The sequence below is a fragment of the Neolamprologus brichardi genome, chromosome 8, assembly GCF_056152115.1.
Source record: "Neolamprologus brichardi isolate AB-2024 chromosome 8, ASM5615211v1, whole genome shotgun sequence".
In the NCBI taxonomy this organism is placed as follows: Eukaryota; Metazoa; Chordata; class Actinopteri; order Cichliformes; family Cichlidae; genus Neolamprologus; species Neolamprologus brichardi.
The window spans coordinates 6965468-6991908 of NC_142111.1; the positions used below are offsets into that span (position 1 = coordinate 6965468).

Genomic DNA, 26441 nt, shown 5'->3' on the forward strand with positions numbered 1-26441 from the left:
GAAGTTTTAACAACCCAGCCCTCCACCCCACAGCCATGCTGTGCCTCTGCGTGGATTTATCTATATGTATAATGCATATATGTGCCTCTAGAAGTGTGTCAGGAGAGAGAATGTCTGCTTTAAGGGCTTTTTATTTATGTTTTTTTTAAAGATGGCAGTGCAGTAAATTGCACTCAGGAGCATTACCTAGCGACTGAGCTGCTGATCTCTGAAGGCGTCTTTAAACCTCTCATCCACTACTTCCAAACAGAGCCAGACTGTATCTGAAGAAGAGCCAATTTATGCTGTGTTTATTGCACATTAAGATGGCTTTAGACCATGGAATAATAAACGGAGGGATGTGGAAATGTAATACAAAAAAATCACTCCAGGGCATCTATTCAGTTTAAGTAATTACTGTATGTAGTTTGAGTTTAAGCTTTCCTTTTCAGATAGTTTTTTTTTTTTTTGCTTGTACTCTAAGAGAAGATAAGAGCCCCCCCCTCCTTTTTTTACTGGCTTTCTAACAGTGTCTTACAGTGTTTGCATTATATAAAACCCATTCTCAGACTTCATATTCTTTGCTTTCTTTTAAACAAAATATTCATAATTTCTTTATCTCTTAAGCACACACTGTTTTTTGCTCTTTCCCCACTCCCATTCACTTGCACATAAAATACTTATGTTTCTAAGCCACGTAGCTTTTCTTTCCCCCCGCCGTTTCCTTCACGCACAAAACAATCCTGCTTTTTTTCTAAATCTTTTGCACGCACACGGTTTATCCTTCTTACTTATCTCGCATTGAGGAAGATGAGATGACTTAAACAGTTTTACTGCCCAGTGTAGTTAATAGGCTTATCCTCTAAGCAGACGTTTACACTAAATGTTTCTAGAGCAGACGTTTGCCCCTAATGAGAAAGCAGTGTGTGGCTGGTCCCATATCCGCTGGATGAAGGATGCAGTTTATTTAACAGAGATGCCGAGTCCTTAACTTTCAACACGCTAATTTAAAACTTTAGCATCCCTCAAGGCAGACAACCCACTTTGAGTTTTAGATGAGTTTGAATGTGTCACGTTTACACGTTTACCAGTAGAAGCACCAGATAATTTAATGGATCGCTCTCAATTTCGGAATTGAGAAGTTGTGCGGCGTTCCTCCCTTCTGGCTTTGTTGTTTAATTTTGTTCCGTATCCATTATTTAATTCTCGTCCTGTGGTTCTGAACATATCTGGCGCGCTGAACTGAGTTTGTTTTGATAGACTCACTGAAGGCATTGAGGAAGTTGCTGCAAACCAAAAGTCAACGAGTTCAGTCTTAGTGGGTATTTAAAATGCAGTGTGTGGTTGCTGCCCTGCATGGAAGGATCGAGCTGAGGGGGCGCAACACTTAGAAACAACATGAAATAAACCAGTAAAAATGTAAAAGTATTTGCAAAAACAGAGGAGCTGTGTGTTAAGCAGGTGGATTATTTTTTTATTGCATGTGGGAGGCTGAGCTGTGGTACGACCTGAGGGAAGCTGCTCCACTGCAGACACAATTCTGGACACCTAGGGTGTTTATCACACCTCCAGGCTGTGTTTTATCCCTCTGCCCTGAAATTGGATTTGAAAATACTCAGTTGAAAATAGTTCAGTTATTGGGGCTTTGGTCAGAACCATGCTCACGCTGTGTTATCAAGTGCTTGGGTACGTTCCCCTAAATTCCCCACCAGGCCACTTATATTATCTTATATGCTCAGCTCTTAATGGAGGGAGTTGTACACATCGTTCAGTGTACTTTGCACAGTTCGCTCAAGTTTAATTAATCAGCAATTCGAATCAGTCCCCAAAACCTGAGCCAAATAATTCTGGCTTGATGCACTTGATTAGCAACAATTCCTTGTCAGTGGAGAGCACAGCTGAGGTTGACAGATGCAGTGTGTTTAACAAGGTGACATTTTATCCCGTTGAAAGATTGTTTGCTTTGCCCGGCCCAGGCATTGTTTTCCAAAAGCAAGCACATTACACCGGCACAAAGTGTTTTACTTGTATCGGAGTGATCAATAATTCAGCAAAATGTGTTCATTATCGTGCTGTTGTAACCTGAGAAAGGAATTCAATTTCAAGCGTGCTAAGTATTGTTTGTTCAAAGGATCGTTTATTCAAAGCAGACAAATCTCGCCGAATGATTTTTTGGAACGGCTGTTCGAGAGCAAACAAAACTGTGTGTGTGTTTCTTTTTATTTATTTTATTCTTGAATAGCTGACAGGCATCTGGTTATTATTTTCTATTGACAGCTTGCAATAACAACTGTTGAAATGATTGTGAGTGCATAATAATTTAAATGGTATAAAAAAAGCAGAATGACGGTGGAGATTTGAAAAGGCTCACAGTGGATGACAGGCAGCGACGGCACCTGCTGAAGATAGTCGAGGCTTGAAATCAATACTTCGTCAGTTTGGATTTTTTTCTTTGGGAAAATAATTTCCCAGTATTATGTTTTTATATAACACCAATAATAATAATGCAACGAGTAATAAGTGGTAAATGGCCTGTATTTGTATAGCGCTTTACTAGTCCCTAAGGACCCCAAAGCACTTTACACATTCAGTCATCCACACATTCACACACTGCTGATGGCAAGCTACGTTGTAGCCACAGCCACCCTGGGGCGCACTGACAGAGGCGAGGCTGCCGGACACTGGCGCCACCGGGCCCTCTGACCACCGACAGTAGGCAATGGGTGAAGTGTCTTGCCCAAGGACACAACGACCGAGACTGTCCAAGCCGGGGCTTGAACCGGCAACCTTCAGATTACAAGGCAAACTCCCAACTCTTGAGCCACGATTGCCCATAAAAGCATTGTTTAATGTAGTCATAAGAAAGCAAGAGAGCAGCCTGATTAACCTTTGTTACTACACCTGTATTACATACCTGGCAGAAAAGCACAGGTGTATTTAATAACAGTAACGAGGCTCCTGCTAAACACTCACGCTTTGTGCTCTGTTGTCGTCATCAACTCCTCCGGGTAAGATCTCAATTTTTACCTGCTAAATTCTTCACTGCTGTGTACAATGGGCTTTGTCTGTCTGCTGTTTGGTGCCTGTCTGATTACATTTTACATGACCGAGAAGCTAAAACCTTTTTTTTCTTGTGGTATTTTTGGCTACTACAACAACAACAACAACAACAACAAAAGAAGAAAAACCTGGATAAATTCTTTCTTTGTTAGGACCTCTCCCATCCCAACAATGGGCTCTTCTCACTGTTGAGGTCTGGGAAGCGCTTCCGCTCCCTTAAGGCCAAAACAGAGAGAATGAGGAGGAGCTTCTTCCCCCCAGGCTATTCGGGCCCTGAACCAGGTGTAGGACTGGACTCTCCCACACATCACATCACCACACGCACTCTGGTTTTTCTTTATGCACACTTCCTATAATTTATAATCTTTATAATCTCATTCTGCTATTTGCACATTTTTTACTGTAAATTTCTAAGTTAATTTGTAAATTTTTGTAGTAACCTGTAAATTGTAAATACTGTAAAACTTTTTTTCTGTCATTTAATGGTCGGGCATTGCACAGCTACAAGCATTTCACCTCCATGTCATACTGTGTATGGTTGTGTGTGTGTGACAAATAAAATTTGAATTTGAATTTGAATTTGAGAAAAACATGCAAACTGGCATCTAATTATAAAACACCTATTGGAAAAAATATTAATATTTATACAGTTATGTAGTAAGCTTTCTGTAGTCTGTTAGATGGGTGTTATTACGGTGGCCCTGAGAGGTCAAACGCACTGCAACTTAAAAAAACCCCAAAAAGCTTTAAAAACGCAAAATACAAAACTAAACAAAATGGAAATGGTACAAAAAATGTTGCAAAAGCTCACAAAAACTCACAAAAAGTGTGTTTTTAAAAAAAAAAAAAAAAAGAAGTGTTTTGGGGAGACAACAACATGACGCATCAGCTCTGGAACACATGCTAATGGCAAACTTGTATCTGTAGTATAATATGAATCATGCGGTTAAAATAAACATTACCTGCACAGCACCGACGAATCGTCTGCTTCTTTAAAGTGTCCCAGTGGAGTCCTTCACATGTTTTGGTTTCTGTCACTTCTCATTATCTGTTCTGGTGATTTCTTTAACTTGCAGTGCATTTGACCTCTCAGAGCCACCGTATATTTATAGTTTTTCAAATGTAATTGAATAAAATTACAGTGACACAAGTAGTAAATGGGCCCCAGTTATGTAGGGCTCTTCCTCATTTTTCTTCACTTATTCGCCACTTCTATGTCGATAAACTTAACTTAGGGTTTCCTGAGTAAACATTAAAAAAGAACAAAGAAAAGAACCATTTTCTTGTCGCTTCCAGATAGTGACACTGGTTAAACTCTATTATGAATTTCTCGTTGTTTGGCAAGCTCTGTGATTAGGGGTTTTATAAAGTGGCCATGTCTTTATGTAAATCAATACTGCAATCTCATCTGCAGTCCATTAGCTTGTATACTTAACTGCTTCTGAAGGCCACAGCTAATTTTTAAGGGCCATGACTTCCTGCTCCATTCGTGGGTTATTATTTATAAAAAAACAAACAAAAAAGTTTGAGCAAATTTAATTTCTCTTTTCCTCTAAACTCAGACTGTTCACCTACATGCAATCAAAGCCTGCAGCATGATTGATCAATAGATGACAAGCCAGAAAGCTTCCACCCCTGGCCTGCAGATGTGCAGATATCTTATTATAGAGATAACATTATCTCTTACGTGGAGCTGGGTTTCTTAATAAAACACTAAACTACTTTTACGATGATTAGGTGACTTTAAAGGCACCCACTGAAGGTCTTGATGACAGTATAATCTGGCAACGCTGGCTTCTGGGAATGCAGTGCGCTGTTGTGAATGTTAACAGAATCTGAGGACAAAGATGCTTCGCAGAGATGAAGATAATAGAGCTGCTAAGGCTTTTAGAGCCCCTCCTTTTACATTACACATTTTCTGTGGTCTCAAAATGAGAGTATTGATTAGGAGGATGAAACCAAGTGAGCAGAGGCTGTGTGCGCGTAGAAGGGTGAAAAAACAATTTCTAACACGTCATCGTGACAGACGGCGAGTAAAAGAGCCAAATTCATTGAGTTCGTAATAGAAGAACACTTTAACCTGAGCTTCACGTGTCTCACATTATGTCAAATCCTGCAGACACAAGACACAAATCAGTAAAATGAGTCCTCTGTTCTGAATATCTGCGTATCTGTCCAACCCGCTACACACACACACACACACTCTGTAAAGCAGGCGGTGTGTATTAGCTAATTAAATCAGGCTGAAAAAGCATCTGGGCTGCGGGTTGTTCTGATAACCGTGTGGACGGCTCCACTGAGAGCTCGTCATGTGGATTTCAGGAAGTTTCCCCGGAGGTCCCTCTTTTGTTGGTTGTGAATGAGGGCTGATAAGCAGGGCACCAAACATCACCCGTGGAGAATGAGGGTTTGGGTGGCGGTGTGGGGGCGCGACGGCGGTGCAAGACAAAGACTGTTAGATGTAACTGCCAAGGACATAAAGCCGCACTTCCAGTTCTGATTGATTTCTTCCCCCAAAGTCGACGATGCTCAGCCGGTTACGGCTTGTAAGGAGACTGCGTCTGTCTCTCAGTCCCTTTCTTTGTCACCGCGTCTTTGTGCATGTGTCCTCAGTCACAGTACAACATGTGCGTTTACATTTTCAAGGGCTCTTAAGATGCATCTCCGAGCTATCAGAGGCCCTGATATACCTATAACTAGTGTTCCGGTTTATCCCACTGGTGCTGGATCTGTGTGGGATAGTCAAGCAGTACGATTACATGTGCCTGTAATTTGGAAACAGCTGAAGTGGTTTCTTTTCTCCAGGTAACAGTGGATTCTCGCCAAATTTACAAGTAACTGCGTTTTTAAAAGATGGCACAAAGCTTGCAGTGCAGCTGTTTGATGGAATTGTAAGCTATAATTGTGAAGGGTGGGTAGGTCTCTTTATTTGTTGGGGTCTCACTGTTTTGGGGAGGTTTGAAAAGGCCATGCCTAGCTTTACTACAGTGCACTGATCTGACCTTGTGTTTTCTTCTCAGGCATCTTCTATTTCAGTCTGTAGAGAGGCCTCAAGGCCAGCCTGGCTTCTTTCTCATTTGGGAGATAGTAAAGCACCTAACTGTATTGCTTTGTCTGGATAGAGAGTAAACATAGAAGAGGAAACAAAAAATTCAGAACTGAGATTCATGAGCTCGAGACACACGATCTCTTTTCTCTTTTACATCAAGTACCTTTGCAGTAATTAGTCTGATAATTTTTTAATTTGCTCCAGAATGATCATTTCTGCATGAGTGAAAAGATTTCCATATGATTGCATTCAAATCACGCCATGCAGAGTCAGACTGGAGCTAAAGCCAAGACGATCCATCAGATATTTGAATGAGAACATTAGAAGTTTATTAAATTCATGTACATTTGCATTGTGAGGAAGAGCTCATATTGAAACGCTAAGGGACATTTCCCACCAAATTATTGTCACACTATTGGAAGCGCACATTATCTAAAATATCACTATACGCTGTATCATTAATGTTTCCCTTAATGGGAACTAAAGGGCCCAGCTCGAACCAGAGGAAAAAACAATTTGTAGAAACTTTGTCAGAGAACCTTCCGGTCATACGCAGTATATTTTTGCACTAATATTGCCATCCTAGCTCTCCATTAATCAGTACGTTATCTTTAAGTGTGCTTCCTTAATGACACTAAGGATATTTGGCATTGAAAACGACCTGCATACAGTGCGTTGTAGCTATAACCTTCTTGTTTTGGCCTTCTGTTTTCTACTGTTTAAGCTTTGTGTGTCTGTTTGTGCAGGGAGAATGAGGTCCTGAAGGTCCAGCTGAAGAAATATGTGGGGGCGGTACAGATGCTGAAGAGAGAAGGAAGCCAAGGCAATGACGGTAAAATACACACACGCACACACACACACGTGTGCGCGCTCTGTCCGTGCATCATTATGAGCTGAAATTAGATTTCATATCAGCGTCCCAGTCCATCTATTTTGCTCTCAAACAGCAGCGCTCATGGATGCAAACAGCAAAAAATAAGGTCATCGGTTTTCTTTCATATGCCAGATCAGTTCTAGTGCTTTTCTCAAGGGCTCTGATGACTACCCTCTATTTTTACAGTATGAGACCCTGTCAGACGGAGAGAGCCGGTTTCCCTCTCAGTCCTGCTCACTTTCATTTATCCAGAGTTTTCGTTTTTGAAAAGATTCGGTATCTCTGACTTTGTTTTTGTGTTGCGGAGGGATGTTAGCGAGGCTTTGTGTGAAAACTAGCAAGATAAGCCTCTGTTGTGTCAAATGCAAATAAAATGAACACTGCAGATAACAGAGGGCCATATATTAGGTCAATTGCAATCTATGGGACAAAATGGGGAGTGGTTATCTCTAAAACCCAGAGGGTTCATTGGGTTTTTTGTGCTTTTGTTCGGTGCATGTTTTCCCTATTAAATTCATGTTTTATGATGTTTTTCTTAACAGTAACCCATCTAATAATGCACTACAGCGTCTACTCTATACTATCACCAACACGAAACCTGAGCCTAGATGAATATTATCTTTATTTTGAGGAAAATTCAATTTGTATTAAAATGTGGGTCTTTTTAATTATTTATATCAGTGATAAAACATGTCAGCATCTGCACTATAAAGTCCAATGACCAGATGGACAGTTAGTTAGTTTGTCTGTGAGCAATGATGTAACCATGGGTGATAAATCAGCCATAGTGTGCCTCAGCCTCAGTACCTTGAATAAAACATAAAAAGGCTTAACTTTGCATTATATTTAATTAACATTGAGGCTATCATATGACTTTTAAAACTGGAGGGTTAATAACTAGTTAAAGGTCGTCTGTCCTTAGCAATAATAAACTGTTTGATTCATGAATATGTTGAATCTGCCTTTTATTCTGTGAACTGTAGACACTTGAAACTGGGGAAAAAAAGGTTGGCCTTCAGACTAAAACGTGTGGCCTTCCACCAAAAGCAACACATTTCAAAGGGGCAGCTTTTACTTTGAAGGCGAACTTTGTCCTTTTGTTTGTGTCAGAGTTTCATTACAGGTTTGCAAACTCCTCCATGCAAACTATGGGCGACCATGGAAACCTGCTAGCAGCCAAAGAAATTGCAAAGAGGTTTTTGGCGCTGCACCGTATACCTCTTTGAAACCAATTTGACTTCGCATTAGCAAGGAACCACCAGCACCCGCTCGCCATCCAGTCACAAAATAAACACTTCCACCTCGGGATCGTGGTCACAGACTGAGGCAATCATTGTATATTGCATATTTAAACTTTGGACTATACAATTTTTGTGCAAATTGGAGCTTTGTGTAATATTCTAAAATAATTGACTCAGGTATCTAAAATAAAATATATGAACATATTTAACAACATTATTTTCTAAGTTATATTCTCTCCGGTCCGCTCACAGTCCAAAGACATGCACTTAGTGGGGGTAGGTGTGAATGCAGGAGTGAATGTGAGTACGAATGGTTGTCTGAGTCTATGTGTTAGCCCTGTGTTGGACTGGCGACTTGTCCAGGGTGTGCCCCGCCTCTCGCCATATGACAGCTGGGATAGGCTCCAGCCCCCCGCGACCCTGATAAAGGAAGTGGAAGCGAATGGGATACACTGATATTTTTTGTGTGTTTCAACTTGTCATATTTGTTCAATTCAGCATGAAATTGAAATAAAAATGGGATTTTTTCACTAATCCCACGATAGTGTTCTACATGCTTTTGTTTACAGTAGTGTATAATTCTGCTATTTATCTTGTAGAAATTGTCATTAGTTGCCTGTTTTTAGTTAGCTTGTACTCAAATATGGGACTTTGTGGGCATGCTGGCCTTTTAGTTTTATTTTAAGTTATGAGTACTCAGGCAGATACATTTTTGATTTATTTGTTCCAAATGACAGAGCCTGTTTCATTTTTAAGGTATGAAACAGCAGCGAAACTTTTCAGGCTGCGAAACTTTTCAAGACTATCTCTGATAGTCTTTGAGATATTCATGTTCAATCATTGCCTCAGATTTCAGTGTGTGAATAAAATGCCTGAAAGTCGGTCGATAAATCACTTAAAAAAAAAAAAAAAGGATCTTGACAACTATTTGAAATATGAAGCTAAAGTTTCACAGCACTCATGTTCAGGCTTTGCACCATAAGTTTTTGATCTAATCTTCTAAATATTGGCTGATTTTGGATGGAATGACCCCTGCATAAAACTGGATTTTGTTTTTCTTATCATGCAGTTTTAATCTCAATTGCAATAAAAAAAAATCTGATGGTTTTTAAAAACTTGTTTTATATTAATTACAAATAAGATGCTTCTATTCAGAAGAATTCAACTGATGATCATTGAGTCTGCGGTTGTTAAGCAGGCCTACAACAGAGTTCGGCCTACAACATCATCAGTCATGTTTAAAACATCACAACAGTTCACATTTCATCTTTCTGGTTCCTGCAATTACTGTGTTCAGCTTGTGAAACACGGCCGCCTGAGCGGCTGACACTGGAGACCATGGCGGGGAGGAACCGTACGATGAGAGATGAGTGATTTCCTCACGCGTGTGCATTATCAGGAAACAGCCCTCACCCGCTGCAGTTTCTCAATCTGCGTTTCCTCCTCACTTTGTGGCTTCCTCTTGTTTCTTTTGCACTCTTCTTGTTTTGCCGCCACTCATTACCTTACCTGCTCGTGTTGACTTTTCAGTTTCTTGTCGTTTGTACCATTTCTCTCTCCTCTCCACCCATCCACACTCCCGCGCGCTCCATTCACACCACCGTCGTCCCGACAGGCATAGTAATTCCCCCTCCGCAGCGTCTAAATGATTTCATCCTCCCTTGCCTCTGTCTTCTCCTGCTGATGCGCCTCGTTCCATCGTGCTTTGATGTCGACTACCAGAGCCTGCCGTTGTGTGTTGGGAATGAAGGAGGCAAAATAACGTGCGAGGAGTTTAAGGGGAGCAGAAAATCACGGCTGCTGGGGGGTTTCAATTGATACACAAGCACCCCCCTTTTTTTATGAGCTGTCAGCATGTTTCCCCCTGATCAGTGTGCTGCATTTTTGAAACCCCTCCTGTCTAATGATAGCAAAGCAGACTTGATCTCTCAAATGCTCCTCAGGCGCTGTCAGACCCACTGACATCCCACAAAAGATGGTTTTCCTTTCCTTCTGTTTCAGAGAAGCGATAATTGTTGTTTCCATGTGTGATGCTGTCTGTCCCTGTTTGTTTGGGGGGATATCCCCACACCACTTATACTTGGATATGAAGCAGTGCGATTTTATTACAGAGTGTTGATTGCAAATCATTTCACATGCATGAATGCTGTTTGAATATATGCATATGTTGCATAAGTGGTAGATATACTAGACATACTTGTACACAAGAGAAAAAGCTCCTGTTTTAATTGATCACTGACTTTATGTTGGGTTTACTTCCTGCTTTCATTTCATTCCCACTTTTTTGTAAGGATAGTCTGACCTTTCTCCTTGTTTTTCCCTTTGCTTCAATGTTTTGTGGTGGGAAATTTTCCTTTGGTTAGTTTTTGTCATTCTGTGGACGTTACTTGCAGGATTTGGGTCTTGATGAGGTTCACTTCTGGTTTATCCCTGGATTGTTTTAGTGTCAAGAACATGGTTTACTACTAACATTATCGGGTTCATCACCATTTGTAGTGATGCTGAACCTCTCTAATATGTGTCAGAGAGGTTGTGTTTCTGTAACAGCTCTATAAATGTATAAAAATACAGTCTAATGACCAATCACTACCATTCATTCCTGGAAGTTCTCCCAGTGAATGAACATTTGAGGTCTAAATCTATTTCTCGCGGGCGTTACGCAGGTGAGGGAAAAGAGGGGGAAAAAAAACTTTCCTTGACGAGCATCAATGAGAGATTTCGATTCTCAGCGGAGGGAGATTTACTTCTTTATTTATTTTTACTGCCAGCCTCAAACAATTTCAAACCTTTTCATTGATCTCTGGGTTAATGTACGGCAGCATAATCCTAAAATAGAGAGCACTAAAGTCTCCTACTTTTTGACCTTGAATAAAAATTCCAAGTTAAACCTTTTTACTGATTTTATAGTAAAAGGTTTTTATTTGTTCAGAACATTTTTGAAGATTACCAGCTGAAAGAATAAGTCAGATAGTGTGACAAAAGCTATAAGAATACTTCGACCTCCAGTAAACATTCATTTAATGGCCCAAACAGCTTCTAGCGCCCTGGTTTCCGGGTCTTGAATATCTCTTGTGCAGAGATGTTGCAGGTTGATGTCTTGCAGTGATTTTCAAATAATATATTTACAGTAGTGCGATTGAAAGCTAGTTTTTGCTTTGGCTTTAAGACATTTGTAAGATATGCAAAACCCCCAAATTCATTCTTTCAGTTTTAGCGTCACCCTCTTGAATCACTGTAACGTATCTGAATCTGACCTGCGTGAATATAGAGATCCAAAATGAAAGGGAAAGGGATTAGTCAGATTGGATGTGAATAGAGTCGGGGATAAAAGGACCTGCTTGAAAGTGAAGCCAACCAAATGGAGAGATGCCGCTGGCGACGGTTATGATGCCATACACAATTTAAGCTAAGGGCAAGTATATTCGGATCCTCTTAGGGTAATCTAATACCCAGACCAATACAGCGGGGCGCTACTCAACCCCATTAAACTGACCCAATTACAATCTATTTGTTTGTGGCCTTACTTGGGGAATGTGATGCATCTAGGTTACTCAGAACTGATTTGACTCGAGCATATCTAGTTTGGTTTTGAGTACATTTGTTCTGAATTTCTGTGCTACAGGCAGCAGGCAGTGCAGTGACCTGCATCGTGGAACATATCAGGATCAGAATCATTTTATTGTCATTGTGGCAAACGCACAACAAAATGCCAAAAATACTGTAATGCACACTGACATATCTCATAAACTATTGTCAAGCTAGTCTTTATTAAAGCATGTGGCTCTTCTCTCCAACTATACAGGTGAGTTCAAAAAGAAAGCTCTGGTGGTGGCAGTCTGTTCTTAACTGTAGTGAGCGGGTGAAAAATAGTGAGTTAATGCTGGTACTGTGATGGATTGCTGTGGTGTGAAGTAGAGCAGGGCGATATGACCAAAAATATTTATCACGATATACATTTGAAAATTTGCGATAACTATATAACTGACGATATAATTGACACTAGACAAAATATTTTACAACTCCACAACTTTATTAGTGCAAAAAACCCCATCAATGTATTTTCATTCAAACAAGCAGCTGTTTGTTATGTGCATTAAAGTTATATAAAAATGTAACAGTGCAAATACAAACTCCTAGCTTACAGTTTAACCAAAAGGCATTTCCAGTGGAAACTGGCCGACATATCCTCAGCATAACCACGTATAATATCCACAGAACTTAAAAAGAAGTTATACACACACAATACGGTAATATTATGTTGAAGCACAGTACGTATCACTCCGCGAGGCTCCGCCTACGTTAGCCGTAATGCTCCGACAATCCATCAAGCGGTGCGGCTTCGTAGCTTAGCAAAGTCGTACTGAAACATTTGACGGATTTTCGAGCACCGTGTACATAAACACAACCAGTATTCATACATAAGGCACACGGGATTATAAGGGGCGCTGTCGATTTTCAGAAAAATGAAAGGATTAATTTTAAGTGTGCCGTATTTTCCAAACAACACGGTAATAACGACGGCCCGCTAGCATGCGCTACCAAAAATAGTGCTTTGTTGTGTATCTGACGGACGAAAGCTAAACCAGCCCCACACCACTGAAGCTGCAGCATTTTTACAAACCAATTCTGGTTCATCCGTTTCATTTAACGATCCGCTTTCGCTCTTCGCATTTTGCGTCGCCGCCATGTGCGTATGTAAACATAGGCACTGCGCATGCGCGTTTTAACCATATTCTACCGCGATATGTCATTTTCCTATCGTTGTCCAAAATTACACCGGTATTACCGTGAGCGGTATGATATAGCCCAGCCCTAGTGTGAAGTCACATGATGAAATTAGGGGCTTGACTGAATTACAAAAACTTTACATTTCCCAGAAAATGGATGCTTTCTCACTTGACGTGTGATATTGTTTCATTGTCCCAGGTGGAGGTTTTATGCCTGGTCACTCGCTGATGTTTGACTGACTCCTTTACCTGAGGGAACGGCCTCTCCGAGGGGGGGCAGTAAATGAATCTGGGCAGATGTGGGGATTCTGGGAGTTTCAGCGCCACTAAGATAACTGATGGTCCCCTGTGGGCCAGTGAAACTGGCTGATTTCATTTATTAAGGAAAAAAAGCTATTCAAGCCTACCTGGCTCTATGTGGAAAAAATAATTGCCTGTTAAACCTAATAACTGGCTGTACCACCCTTGGCAGCAAGAACTGCAATCATGCTTTTGACATAGTTGACAATGAGTTTTCCACATCATCATTGCGGAGGAATTTTGACCCACTCTTCTTTGCAGATTTTTTCAAATTCAGCCACACTGGAGGGTTTTTGAGCCATTCTACTTGTCTGCTTATCTCATTGTCTTTCTGCATAACTCAAGTGTGCTTAAGCTTTAGGACATGAACCGATATCCAGATATTCTTCTTCAGGATTTCCTGGTAGAAATCATGGAACTGCTATGTTAGGTTTATGCCGGACGTTTTGGGACTTATAAACGTGAAGGAGTTACCTTCTTTAGCTCTCTTTAAGCCAGCTCTTTTCTGATTGGCTGGCTAGTCTTAACAGTTGGTAGGTGAAGCTTGGTGCAAGAGGTGTGTCCTCAAGATTATTGAACCCGGTGTTCAGACAAACCATCCTACTTTGGCAAAACGTCCTACCGTAAGTAGTTTATGCACATTTCTGCTGTCACAGAATAATTCCAGCACAAATTTAAGTAGGTAGGGTATGACGGTTTGCCACTTAACTTTGCCCATCAGAGTATGCTTGTAGCCCATATTCTCAAAGGTAGGAGGGTTCACCACTTAATTTCGTGTTGTGCGCATGCATAGAAACAACGGGTAGGATGGTTTGTCAGGTAGGATGGATTCCCAGAACACTGACTTGCTGATCTATTTGCAGGTAGCAGACAATAAATAAAAATGTAAAAAGTAGAGACCAGATGGGAGAACACGCTTTTTATTCATGACAAACTTTGACATAAGAATATATAGAATACAATAAAATACATATAATAGTATACACATGACAGAAACAAAAGTAAAGCACAATGATTCCCTTCATGATTTAAAAATATTTACAGTGTGACTCCTACAATCCTCCAGCCCACCTCTACAACTGCAATATAATGATTCCTACTTTTCTACAGCCCGTTCTGTCCAATCCCCTACACCTCCTCATTTTTGACTTCGTCTTTTTTTTCATTTTTGCATGTCAGCTGTGTTTTCCGTCCACGAATTTTACACGGATGGCATCCCGGCACTTTGATTCATTCTACGTTTTGCCTGTCTCTGCGTACGTGTTTAATTCGCCCATAAATAAACCCACCGTGGACAGCAGCTTATTCATCTCCAATAAGGAAATGGATTACATGGCCATTTAAAACCCAATAAGCTTCCCTTGCTGTGCCTTGCTCCCTTCTCCTTCCTCTGACAGCCAGCAGCCTAATGAGTGAATGAGAGGCATTTGTCACTGCTGCCTGGCCTAATAGGAGTGTGTAACTTATTCATTACACACATAGATCTGCATTTGCTGGCCTTGTGTGCGCTACACTTTGCCCTTGTAGGGCCCCGGGGAGGTCGGTCATCTTGCTGAGAGCTGTCAGCTGTGTGTGTGTGTGTGTGTGTGTGTGTGCCCTGTGCTTTTGTTTGTCTGCATAAACCTGCCTTCTGTATGCATAAAAGTGTGAAGCCGTGCTAGTACAAACTTTTGATTTGTGTGTGTGTGTTAATATGGAGGTGGACTTTGATTACTTGTTAACAAATAAGCTGCTGAGTGTGTTTGGGGGGGTTAATGTGTGGAAAGCAGGTCACAGTGACAAGAGGGGAGTCATAATTTGAAAATTTGTGTTTAGCTATGTGTTTTTTTGTGCATATGTGTGCACATTTACATAATATACTCTCGTATTTGTGCTAATTGTCTTTTCGAGTATCATATCCCCCCCGTGTGAGTGTAGGTGAGACGTGGTGTATACGGACGTTAGTGCGAGGAGACTAAATTAAACTGTGCATTAGCGGCTGTAGGTGGATATGAAACTGTTGTAACTGGTGTGGTTTATGTTATAAAGTTATTCGCGTCCCAGTAGGCCCACCGTAAAAAGCGCAAATGATGAGTCATTCTCTATGTGAATTGAACTTAATTGTGCCCACACGTACAGCCGGAGCTTCAGATCATAAGAAGAGAAGCCAGGCGGCAGCTCGCATTGTTTAGCCTTTTAGGTCTTCATCCAACAGCTTGGGCATGTTTACTGTCTCAGAGGTGTGAGGGACTTTCATTTATTCAGCAGAGGGTGGTCTGTTTGTATGTGTGTATTCGACAGTGGATTTAACACACTGCTTATTTACCTGGCACGAGAGGTGACATTGCGTATTGTTTGTCACAGGTGGGGCCAGGTGGTCAACGTCGGAGTGAGCGCGGCACCTTTGTGCGCGCGCGTATAGATTTATGCGTCGGCAGCGTCATATCTCGCAGGCGATTCCATGTGGGCGCAGCAGGGGTGTGTGACAGATTTCATCACCTGGACAGATCGGTGTTAATGAACATTTTAATCATCTCGCTGAGTGCCAGAGCCTGCTGGGTGTCATCATCCGCCTTTCCCAAAGATAAATATGGAAGGGCACTGCTGAAGTGGGAAAGCACTCCAGCGGGGTGTGGATTCCCATCAGAGACGTTTTTTGGCTCTCGGGCAACCAAATCGAAGCGTTTGTTGGAGCTTTTGCCATTTTGTTGCAAGATTTGATAACCCAAACATTTCTGTGTTTGGTTGTGTTCGCTGCAAGCTGTTAAAATGTCACAAAACAAATAGATAAACATGATTTTCACACACCAGTTAAATGTTATTCGGCTGTGCTGAGCAGTTCCCAAATTCTTTTTAAAAAATACATGAAACCACAGCCTTCTAGCTTTTAGTGGAAAAAATATGTTTTTACAGTTAACTCAGACTCAGGTGAGGAATGAAAATATGTACTCAGGTACTTTCATTTCTAGCTCTAATAATCCTTTTTTGATTTTTGTACTGTTGTGTTACATTACTAAATTGTTGGGTTCTCATATAGTGCTTTTCTACTCTGTCTAAGCACTCAAAGTGACTTATACAGCTTGCCTCATTCACACCGATTCATACAAGAATCATGCTTTTAAGTGCTTTCTAACATTTAAACACACTTAAACTCTGATGGATACATTGGAGAGCAAGTTGGGGTTATATTTGACTGCAGCAGCCAGAGATTAAACCACCAACCTTCCGATTAGTAGCTGACCTACAACAGCTAAGTGCTGCTCAGTGTTCAGTACAGTTTCTACACACTTTTTATTACTATGTGCATATTAGTATTGTACAACACTTTGGTTTACCAGGTGTGCTTTTAAAGTGCTATATAAATAAATGATGATGACATGTATTCACACCAAGATGCTGCACATGGACAGCAAGAGCAGTCGGCATGTTTGAGGAGTCACAGAACTAAATATGAATACAGGAACATTAAGAATAAGTGGGTAAACAGAGTGGTCAGTGATGACCACCAAGGTTCAACAACCCAAGAAAAGAGCAGTGCCTTAAAGAAGATGATCTGCTCACTGCTTGTCAGTGTTTTTGATTGACAGCTGCTCGGTTATGGCAAAAATCATACGACCGAGGAGATGACAGTTATTTTATTCGACTGATCGTCCATTCCTCCTGCTAAAATGTTCTCTTTCTAGCAGTGTATTTGCTTGAATCTGTTAGAGCTTTCGTTTCTTTTCATAAATTTTGTTGATTTTGTTGACCACCATCATCTCTGGTGGAGATAAACTGAGCAGCTAAGGAGAGGCTGCAGACATTGCTGCAGAGCCAAGCGATCCCCAGACCTTGAAGCACAAAAGAAAATGAGAGCGTCTTTACAAAAATGACTGAAGTACAAGAATAATTTTTCTTTATTATCTTATATTGTTTTAACAGTCACTGAAAGACACATTTTTAATTGATTAATTTAAAAAAATCCCAGCCCAGAGGAACAGTAAGAACATTTCTCAGCGGTACCTGAGTTTGAAAATTTAAAAAGAAAAACATACATTTCAACTTTCAGTGAACACTGTTTTCCTGCAACACATAAAGCACCCCACATACATGTAAAATAAAGAACTTTAAGTTCTTATGAGCTTTATTTAAAATCCCAATAACACCACGCACTGAGATTGTTTCATAAATACTGCACATTTGCTGCTCTCAGAGTCTTTAAATGTTCCCCAAAATAACTCTATTCTGTAAATCTACATGGAAGCTGAGATTTTGTACTTGTTTCAACTATCAAATCACCTTCAGAAAGGATCAGGAATGAGCTTAGTGAGGGATTTTCAGTCTTTCAGGCAACTGAGGCATTGTGTGGAAAATTTGAGAGCAACTCAATTTAAGGAGGACAGTTCTGATATTTGGTTCAATCCTCTCGAAGCTTTGTAATGGAGTGAGGCGCCCGTCTCTGAGACTGGATTAAGTTGAGAGAGAGAGAGTAGGTATGGGGTGTGAATAGAGACGAGTCAGAGGGAGTTGGAAGGCTTTAAGCGATACATCTGGAGATTCATCTCCTCTCTTGCCTCATGGTCTCTCATCATGTATCTTGCTATCTTTCAACCACATCGGCTTACTTGTATGTGAAGCTGCAAGGATCCTCCTTTCCTGCAACGATGCACTGGCAAACTCATCTGCTCATAACAGATTACATCTGTTACGAGCTCGCCCGCCTGCGTGCCTTTCAGCCCGCGCATGACCTGGTGCTCTATTAGCCACTCATTTACCGTGTGACTGCCCGTGCTGACAATAACCCAGTGCCGACTTACTTTAACATGCTGCCTGGTGTCAGGAGCTAAACAGCCTGGGCAGCTGCAAGCAGATGTTGGGTACAGACATGTATCCCATTTGTTATGTCGGCTGCTGTTTTACTCGCATGTTTTTGCCTCGCCAGTGTCTGACGGTGCTGTGATGTAGCGTGACAATCAGGTTTGTGCATCACAAAGCACAGGAGGAAAGTTTTGAAGTTAAGCGCGTGTTTGTGTTTTGAATGACAGACGGAGACTTTGAGGTTGAGTGACTGTGGACTTGTTTAAAGGGGGTGGTTTTTAATTACTACAGCTGTATGTCGGATACCAGCGGCGGTTCCGCCGATTTCACACCTCCCACAGTTGCTGCAGTGCACTCTGGGTAGGAGGTGGAGGCTTACAAGCATACTTTAGTAGCAATAACAACATTGGCTCAGTTCATCAGTGCCCTGCGACAGCCAGCCTACGTGGTTTCCCACACACGGAGCTGATAATGAAATTGTTGGAGCATCTGTCACTTGTCCTTTCTCTCTTTATTTTTGTCCATCATGTCAGTGAGCATTTTGAACATTTCAGTTTTTACATTTCCTGTTATTGAAACTGCTCCGTCTGTGGCAAATAATTGAATTAAACACTCTGCAGGTTAAGTTTAAAAGGCACTTGCTGCTAGTAGCATAGTAATAGTATGCAGATTGAGTGTTTTAACAGATGCATGAAACTACACATTTTTAGACATAAGTTGTAAAGGCCGCCGTTTTCTTTGTGAGTATTTATTACACGGCGTGCTGCGGGGAAAAGCCTGTTCTAACGTTTGAGTCTAAGGTTTATTTTTTTTAGCACCTGACGGCATTTTTTTTACTTCTCATCCGTAAATAATCTACTCTTTCACGTGATTCAGTTTATTTTGAAAAGTCTCAACAGGATCTTGAGCTTTATTGTGAAAGGTTTATGTGGAACATAAACAAGCGGACACTGATGTTACTGTCGTTGTTGCTAACGACAACGCATAAAAACAGGCGCTTGTCCGTCCGTAGTGTGGTTATATAAAATATAAGAGAAAGAGAGAACTTTAAGAAATTAATATAGCCACTACAGTGACCATCAAAACGATGAAAAAATATTGCCGTAAACAGTTTATTTTGCGACACCACGAAACAAACGATAGCGTAAAATGAAACGATAGACGTTTTTATATTGTCATCCGATATATATCGTTATATCGACCAACCCTAAGCAGCATCAGAAAAATGTAGAACTGTTGTGAACCATAAATGAACTGTACCAGACATTGTAGTGTTTAAATAAATTCGTTTGAAGTTTGCAGTAGGTAACCTTGATAGAGAACGTGCACTCCCTGTGCTCCTTATTAAGTTATTTTTTTTCTTCTGTCTTTTTGTTGTATTTCCACAGTTAATGGCACTGGGTGGAGAATTTCAAGAGCAGCTAAACAACCTCAGATACACATTTGCCTCTGCTTTAACTACAGGTTCTCGTGCTCTGATTAATAACTGGAGTTTATTAATCAGATTAAAAAGCAGTCAGTTTGATTGATTACAGTACATCTTATCTTATGATCAGTTTAATTACAGAGCTGTCAGAACAATTGCCTTACATATTAAATATATGGCTTTTGCTCTGTGATGTTGTACATCAGCTTCTTTCCTTCAAGGCCAATTTTTAAGTAAGGATTGTTTTTTAAGGTCACAGACGTGGTCTTTATTACAGATGAGTCTGCCCAGAACACAGTAAGATCATTCATAGTTATGAGAATAAAATGTTTAGTCACAATAATAAATAAGAAACGCAGGTCATGTTGTTTTTTCATATTTAATCAACAAGACATATTCATCAGTTTTCTGATGATTTGTTTATGAAAATGGTGCTCACGTTTAGATAAAACAGATGTGCTTTGGTTTTAAATTAGAGTTGCAGTCTTCACAGACTATTAAATTTATGACAACCAAGTAAATTGTTAGCATGAGTGATAAGTTTGCATTTTGTCCACAAGATCATTCATAACAAAAAAGTTAGTGTGTGGCTTTTCTTGACAGTGCGCGCACACGGACAGTTTCAGCAATTAATCAGATGTCTAAATCGTACAATATTTAATATTGTGTTTAATAAATGCTTCCAGCCTCACATGGATGCAGTAAAGCTGCAAAAATTCTATATTTAGGTTTATAATTTAGAGTCGATCACATTTGTGTTTGAACTACTGCCAGACGTGTTTAATCAGACACAAATCATGATAGTCGAGTGTAAAGTTCAGCAGGTTTTAAGTTGTTTTTTTAAATTAACCCGCAGTGGTCCAAATGTTTGGATCATTTAAACTCTTTTAATTTGCAACCTATTTTTAGTTTATATCCTCTCTAAATCTATATGATAATTAAAATGAAAAGCATAGACTCAGATCAGTGGTTTACTTGCAAATGACTTAAAACAGACTGACCCTAAAAATCAAAGACCATGTTATCTCTACAGAAAGCACAGCTATAAACACTGATTCATCAAATGAGTTATGAATCCAACCCATTATTTGAACTAAATACTATTAATGAGGAACATTTAAAAATATGATTTTTGCTTTTAATTAAAACTCATTCATGTGTGCATGAAATCAACCAGTCCAGTTAGTGGGAATTACGGCATGTACGGTGTTATATGGGTATGATTCAGCAGACTAATGTCCTTGCTCGCTAGGCGGAGAATTTATGGAACATCCATGGAAGATGCTTGGAATACTTTTACAAGAGTTTTCCTTTTTCTGTATCAAAGCTTACAGTCAGATAAATGGGTCAGAATCCTGTAATCTCTTATTGAGTTCTCTGTAATTCTTCTGTGCTACAAACAGAAGATTTCAGTACTTTTGTTTATATGACAGCTCCAGTTTTCCGTGGTAGGTTTTATTGGAGAACAGCGTTCACTGCAGAGTCGCAGTGGGATAATTGCACAGTGACATAGAACATAATTAGAATTAATTGGTGGGCACAAGGAAAAGAATGTCAAGATTGAAAACGAATGTCTTTATAATCCTCCTGGCTTTATCCACTGCCTTACATCTTCCCAGTGAGTACAGAGGGATGAGCTTTTATTCCTTGATAAGTGATATTACAAGATGCTGCAAAGGTCAGCGCTACAGTGCCACCACAAATTTCAGACAACAGAGCAGGTGTAGTCGGTAAGTGTGGAGTGGTGGAGTAAATGCTGCGAAAGTGCACCAAAATAACAGCTACAGAGGAAAACAAGTTGCAGTGCTGCTCACCAGCATCTCTGTGAAAATAATAGTAATAATAATTTAGCTTGGAGTGCCTTTCAAGGAACCCAAGTATGCTGCACAGAACAAAAGAATCATTCTTCTTGTCTCGTTTCAAATCGAGTCTCCAAACATGTGGGAGTAATCTGTTTTGAGTGATATGTCTCGGCTTGATTATGAGTTTTATTTTTCTTTTTTGGAGCACTGCTGGGATTTGGATATGAATATTTAGAGTCTTACACAGATAACTATCCATGCTTGTTTGGAGCCTTTTCATTCGAAACCCCATGGAGCCTTTGAGAAGCCGCAGCAACTCTCTGCTGAATAAGTGCCACCAGCAAACCAGCAAATCTCTATCTCTTTATCGCCGCCTCAGAGCACTTCACCCCCTCCCTTCGCAGCGAATCACCAGTCGTGTGGCTGTTCCTCTGAACTCCCCTCTGTACGCGTGCCTCTGTGTGTGAGAGTGCATGTTTGTCTGGTGTCTGTGTGTTTGGCTTGTTAATGTGCAATGTGATAACAGCCCAGCTCTATAAACAACTTAATCCTGCTTCTTATGTGCCGGAGAGCAATGCTCTCCGCTCTTTCAAAGACCCGCAGGCTTAAGAGGAGAGGTGAAGGTGAGCGGGGGTGGGTCTGCATATGCATGGATATGAGTTTGGTTGCATGGAAGAGGAGGTGAGAGTGAGCAGTATCAGGAAATTGTCAGAGGAGCATAGACTGGAATGAGCACGTCAGTAAAGAACTTTTTTTAAAAATTTGATTCAGTATTGCTGAGGAGCAAACTTATCATTTCAAAAGTGTAAATTTCACTGATTTTCTTCTATTTCTTCTCCAGAAAACCCCAAATAATACTAAATTTAATGGCCATAAAGTTTGGAGACGCTTTTCAACTCATGTTTGCGTCATGCCATGCTTCTCTTGTTGATGGTAACTTATTAGCTAGTCTGTATTTAATTTAGTCTGCATGTGTGAAATTACTTTGTGTGCAATGTTCTGTGGTTAAGAGAGTCTCTTTGCTGAATCCCTCAAAAAGACCCAAAGGCAGTAAAATTAAGGCAACAGATTGCCTTAATTTTACTGCATGCTTTTCAGTTTATGAACTTAAGTCCAGATTTCAATTTTTAAACCTTCTATAGACCCTTATGTTATAATTTACACAGAGGTGTTGTAGCACTGTGGTTTCTGTGCTTTGTTGGAGAGCTGGTGGTCGGCAGTGTCTACATCTCCTCTGATAGACCTGCAGTCAGCATTTGTTTTTCAGTTTTTGGTGATATTTTGATTTCATTGTCTTAGTTTGTATAAAAGAAAACTGGGCAGTTGAGAATTATTCCATTCACATCTTGAAATGAAGTACATTTGAAAGCCTGTTCTGTTTGTTGGGTATTACAGCAGAGCTTCTATAGCAGCGTTCCAGATTGCTCTTCGTTGGAGGTTTGGCTGGCATCTGTCCAGCTTTGGTTTTAGATCAACTCATATTTGTTGAGAAGTTTTTCTTTTGGTACTTTAAGTACTCAAGTAATACTATCTTGCCTCGTCCTGTCTGTCTTCTGCCTTTTGGGGCGACTTGTCTGATGAGTCCATGAATCCAGCAACCTACTTCACTTATGCTGTCACATATTTCCTGTTCTGCTAAGAAGTAACAAAAATGTATTGCAGAACACCTATAGTTTTTAGCTAACATTCATCATTTCCTTCTGCAAACCTAGGACTTTCCTGACATTCCCACTCTGGGTGCAGATGCAGCCAATTGAAATAAATGCAATTAATTTGTGCCAAGCATTGCAGTGATTTCTAGTTGTAAAATCCTGAGTGCTCTACTATGAAAAGTCATTTCAGTCTGCAGTCGATTTAAAACGATTCCAATACATCTTACACCTGAACTTACAAGTTTGTACAAGTGTGCAGCTGAAAAAGAATTTAAGCTTGCGGAGCACAGTTTGTAAACGAATCAAATGTGCATAGAAATAATATTGAATTCAGTCTTTTGCAGCAGCATCAAAGCAGTATTGACATGACGTGTTTCCTGATGATAGTAGACAGAAGACAGAAGGATGAGCAGAGGCAAAGAGTGGAACAACTGAGGAGATGAGGGATGCTGCAGAGGGTTTTTCATACTAACCACATCCTAACAGCCTTCTCACTAGTCTCTTTTGTGTTGGCCAAATACCTTTGCAGAGCATAAGGAGAGGTCTCTAAAGGCCTTAGCTGTGCCTCTCTTTCTTCCTCTGGGACAAGACACGGCTTTACCTGTCTTTCAAGCAAGCTGTACCACATCAGAGGCAGAATACTGATGAAGGTGAAATGGTTTGTGGGCTGAGCAGCATATTCTGCAGCAACACAGAGCAGAAAATCAGGGCAACTTAGCTTCTGCATTTTAATTTATCAGCTGAGGAATGAATACCCCCCCAATATTAAATCTCTACATCTTAGTCACGGGGATACAGTGGTTAGTGGATACCTCACAGGGGTAAGGTCTGGGGTCCAAATGCACCGGAACTTTGACCTGGTTAGGAGTTTGCATGGGTTAGGCTAACTGGCCGTTCTTTAAAAAAAAAAAAAAAAAAGCAGTTGTGAATGTGAGCTTTGGATAGCTGTCTCCGTGTTAGCCCTGTGTTAGACTATCCCTCCCTTTTCCCTATAAAAGCTAGGATAGGCTGACCCCTCTCCTGCCCCCACTTGGCATAAGCGAATGGATGTATGGAAAAATCCCAAGTGCAATCTAAAAACAGCACAAACCTAATAAATCAAAAGTTAAAATTTTCTTGTTTTTTGAAAAAACAAATCTATTGAGATCTTCATCAGAGTTCCTAAATTCTTCTGGAGCTTCCATAAGGATCTCAAGACCATCAGCCTCCTCTTCCTCGTCACTTCCTCCACATTTGCATTATTTTCTTCCTCCTTTATTTCCTCCTCTTCCTTTTTGTTTTGGTCCTCTTTACATGTATTATCCCACTCTTCCTTTTCTCCTCTCTCCTCTTCTTTCTCTCCTCTGTCTTCTTGTTCTTCTTCCTCTTCTTCATCGAGATCAGAGCAGTTGAGGAAGTCGAAGCTTTCAAGGGCAGTTTCGACTTCCTGGTTAAAACTCGCAGATGTGGAGTCTGGGATGGAGGAAGAAAATAAAGTTCATCAAAAGTCATATATTTCTTTTTATAAAGTGAGCAGCCTTGCTTTGATTCTGGGCAGCCAGTATGTGATTCATCAGTTCATGGATCTGAATAGACTACACTGATGTTTGTCGAGGCTTGTGAATGAGATGGAGATAAATATAATTTCTGTCTTGGCGTGTGCCTGATTGTGATATTAGTTTAGATCAACGGCTTTAGAGATGGGGGAGTTGAGATTAACTTAATCCTCAGTTTGTTTTTAGCATGACAATGAGGTCCGTATATCTTTGGGTTTAAGTATTCAAAATTAAATTGCAATTTTTGCTTTCGCATCATGCTCAGCAGTCACATCTTACATCATCTGTGGCAGCTTTCACATGCATACAAATGCAAACAGGCCCTTTTTTCAGTGTCATAATTGCATCTCAGATATGCTTGGAGATTGCAATGATCAAACGATATCCCAGAAGGATATAAATAATGAAATGGAAGCGATGAGCATAGATATTGAAATGGTCTCTGGAGCGCTCAGTCACTCTTTGCTAGGTAAAAAAAAAGTATATGTTACTTTACTCATAAAAAGAGCCTTTTAATGACTCTAAATTCTCTGCACCCACACTCTGCCTCTTCTGTATTTAAAACGTGTAGAGAAAGACAACAAGACACTGCAGTGTAATAGGCAGGATGCTTCAGCCTCTGCACATAGCTCTTCACTAATCCTGCCCTCAGAATTGCAGTAAACACCCTCCAACTGTTAAAAAATAGATGACTCCTCAATCCATGTGTGCTTGTTGTCATTGTCTTTGTGTTGATCCGGTATATGGCTGCGTTTTTGCTCTCATCTTTCTCAGGTATCTTCCTTTTCCATGTTCATCCTGTCTGATCTCTCGGTCTCTTTGAGTTTATTCTCGGTCCCTTTTTACAGTCTACTGCTTTATTTTGCAGGTTCTTCTTGTGACTTTCTGTGCTTTCTCTTGCCTTCTGTGTTACTTTTCTCACACTCGTTATTGTCTTGATTGCGTTTGCCTGTGCCTTTATTATCTCTCTCTGTTGTTTGTGCTTGGTCTGTGTTTTCTTCTTCACTTTTCTGACTTTTGGGTTGTTGTTTTTCCTTGTTGGCTCTTGTTGGACCTTTGTTAATGGTTTAGCCTCTTTTAGCATCAAAGTACCGTTTTTGCATTCACAGTCCATCTCTGTCTTGTTCGCCCTTGTATTCGTGTGACTGACGGTTTCCACACAAAAGATTGGGACGAGCATTGAAGTGGCCCAGCAGGAGAATGGAGTCCCCAGCAGGGCAACTTCAAGAAAGACGGATTCACTGAACTGCCATTTATCATATAAACAGGATCTGCTGCCCGACCCAAAAGTGCAGAGAAATAACCCTCTCTTTTTTCAGGGAAAACCCTAACAAACAGGGACTGAACCGCGGGATTGAAGTAAACCCATCCCTGCCCGCCTTAGTGGGACAGGCCCAGGCTGCATACCAGTAGCCAGTACTTCTCTACATTAAGCTCTAGCCCGACCTTGTTTTCCACCAGAGACATGACGCTCTGCTGTAGCCGGATTCATCAGCTGTGGACTGGACCTCAGGGGATCAGGACCTTCGTCCCTGTCACCTCTGAAAAAAAATTAGAAATTAACTGGAGTTACTTTCTTCATTTTTTTGTAGAGATCACTTCACCAACATCTTTATGAGTCTGCCATGAAAACGAACAAGTTAACCAACTCAAAAAAAAAAAAAATCTGACTTCCAGACTGTAAATCTTCACAAATGAATTTAAAAAGTTAATCACATCCCCAAAAACACCGCAAAGTCAAGCTGCCAGATTCAGAGGGGAGACACTGAGAAAAAAAGTTTGTTTTCCTGCCTTGAGTCAAACTATAAGATCGGCATTATTTATATATTCTCGATATGAAGCTGCAGCCAGCCTCCAGTTAGTTTAGCGTAGTTTAGGCTGGAAAAGGTTTTTTTAAATATATTTTTATTTTTGTTAAACAACCCTTAAGTTTCCCCTCACAAAGAAAAAGTCAGAGATTCCATGCTTTAACCTTTTGTGCTTTAGAATCTGCGGGCTTGCTAAAGGGGGAAAAATGGTT

The 26441-nt window shown here is 40.5% G+C and overlaps 1 protein-coding gene across 1 annotated transcript in view; it reads left to right on the top strand.

The window, feature by feature from the left end:
• The window catches only part of snx29 (sorting nexin 29), a 148024-nt gene that overhangs the window by 25356 nt on the left and 96227 nt on the right, over positions 1-26441 (top strand). The window contains exon 14 of the mRNA XM_006807254.3: positions 6835-6920. Within this exon, the coding sequence (XP_006807317.2) occupies positions 6835-6920 (86 nt within the window). The remainder of the gene's footprint in view (positions 1-6834; positions 6921-26441) is intronic.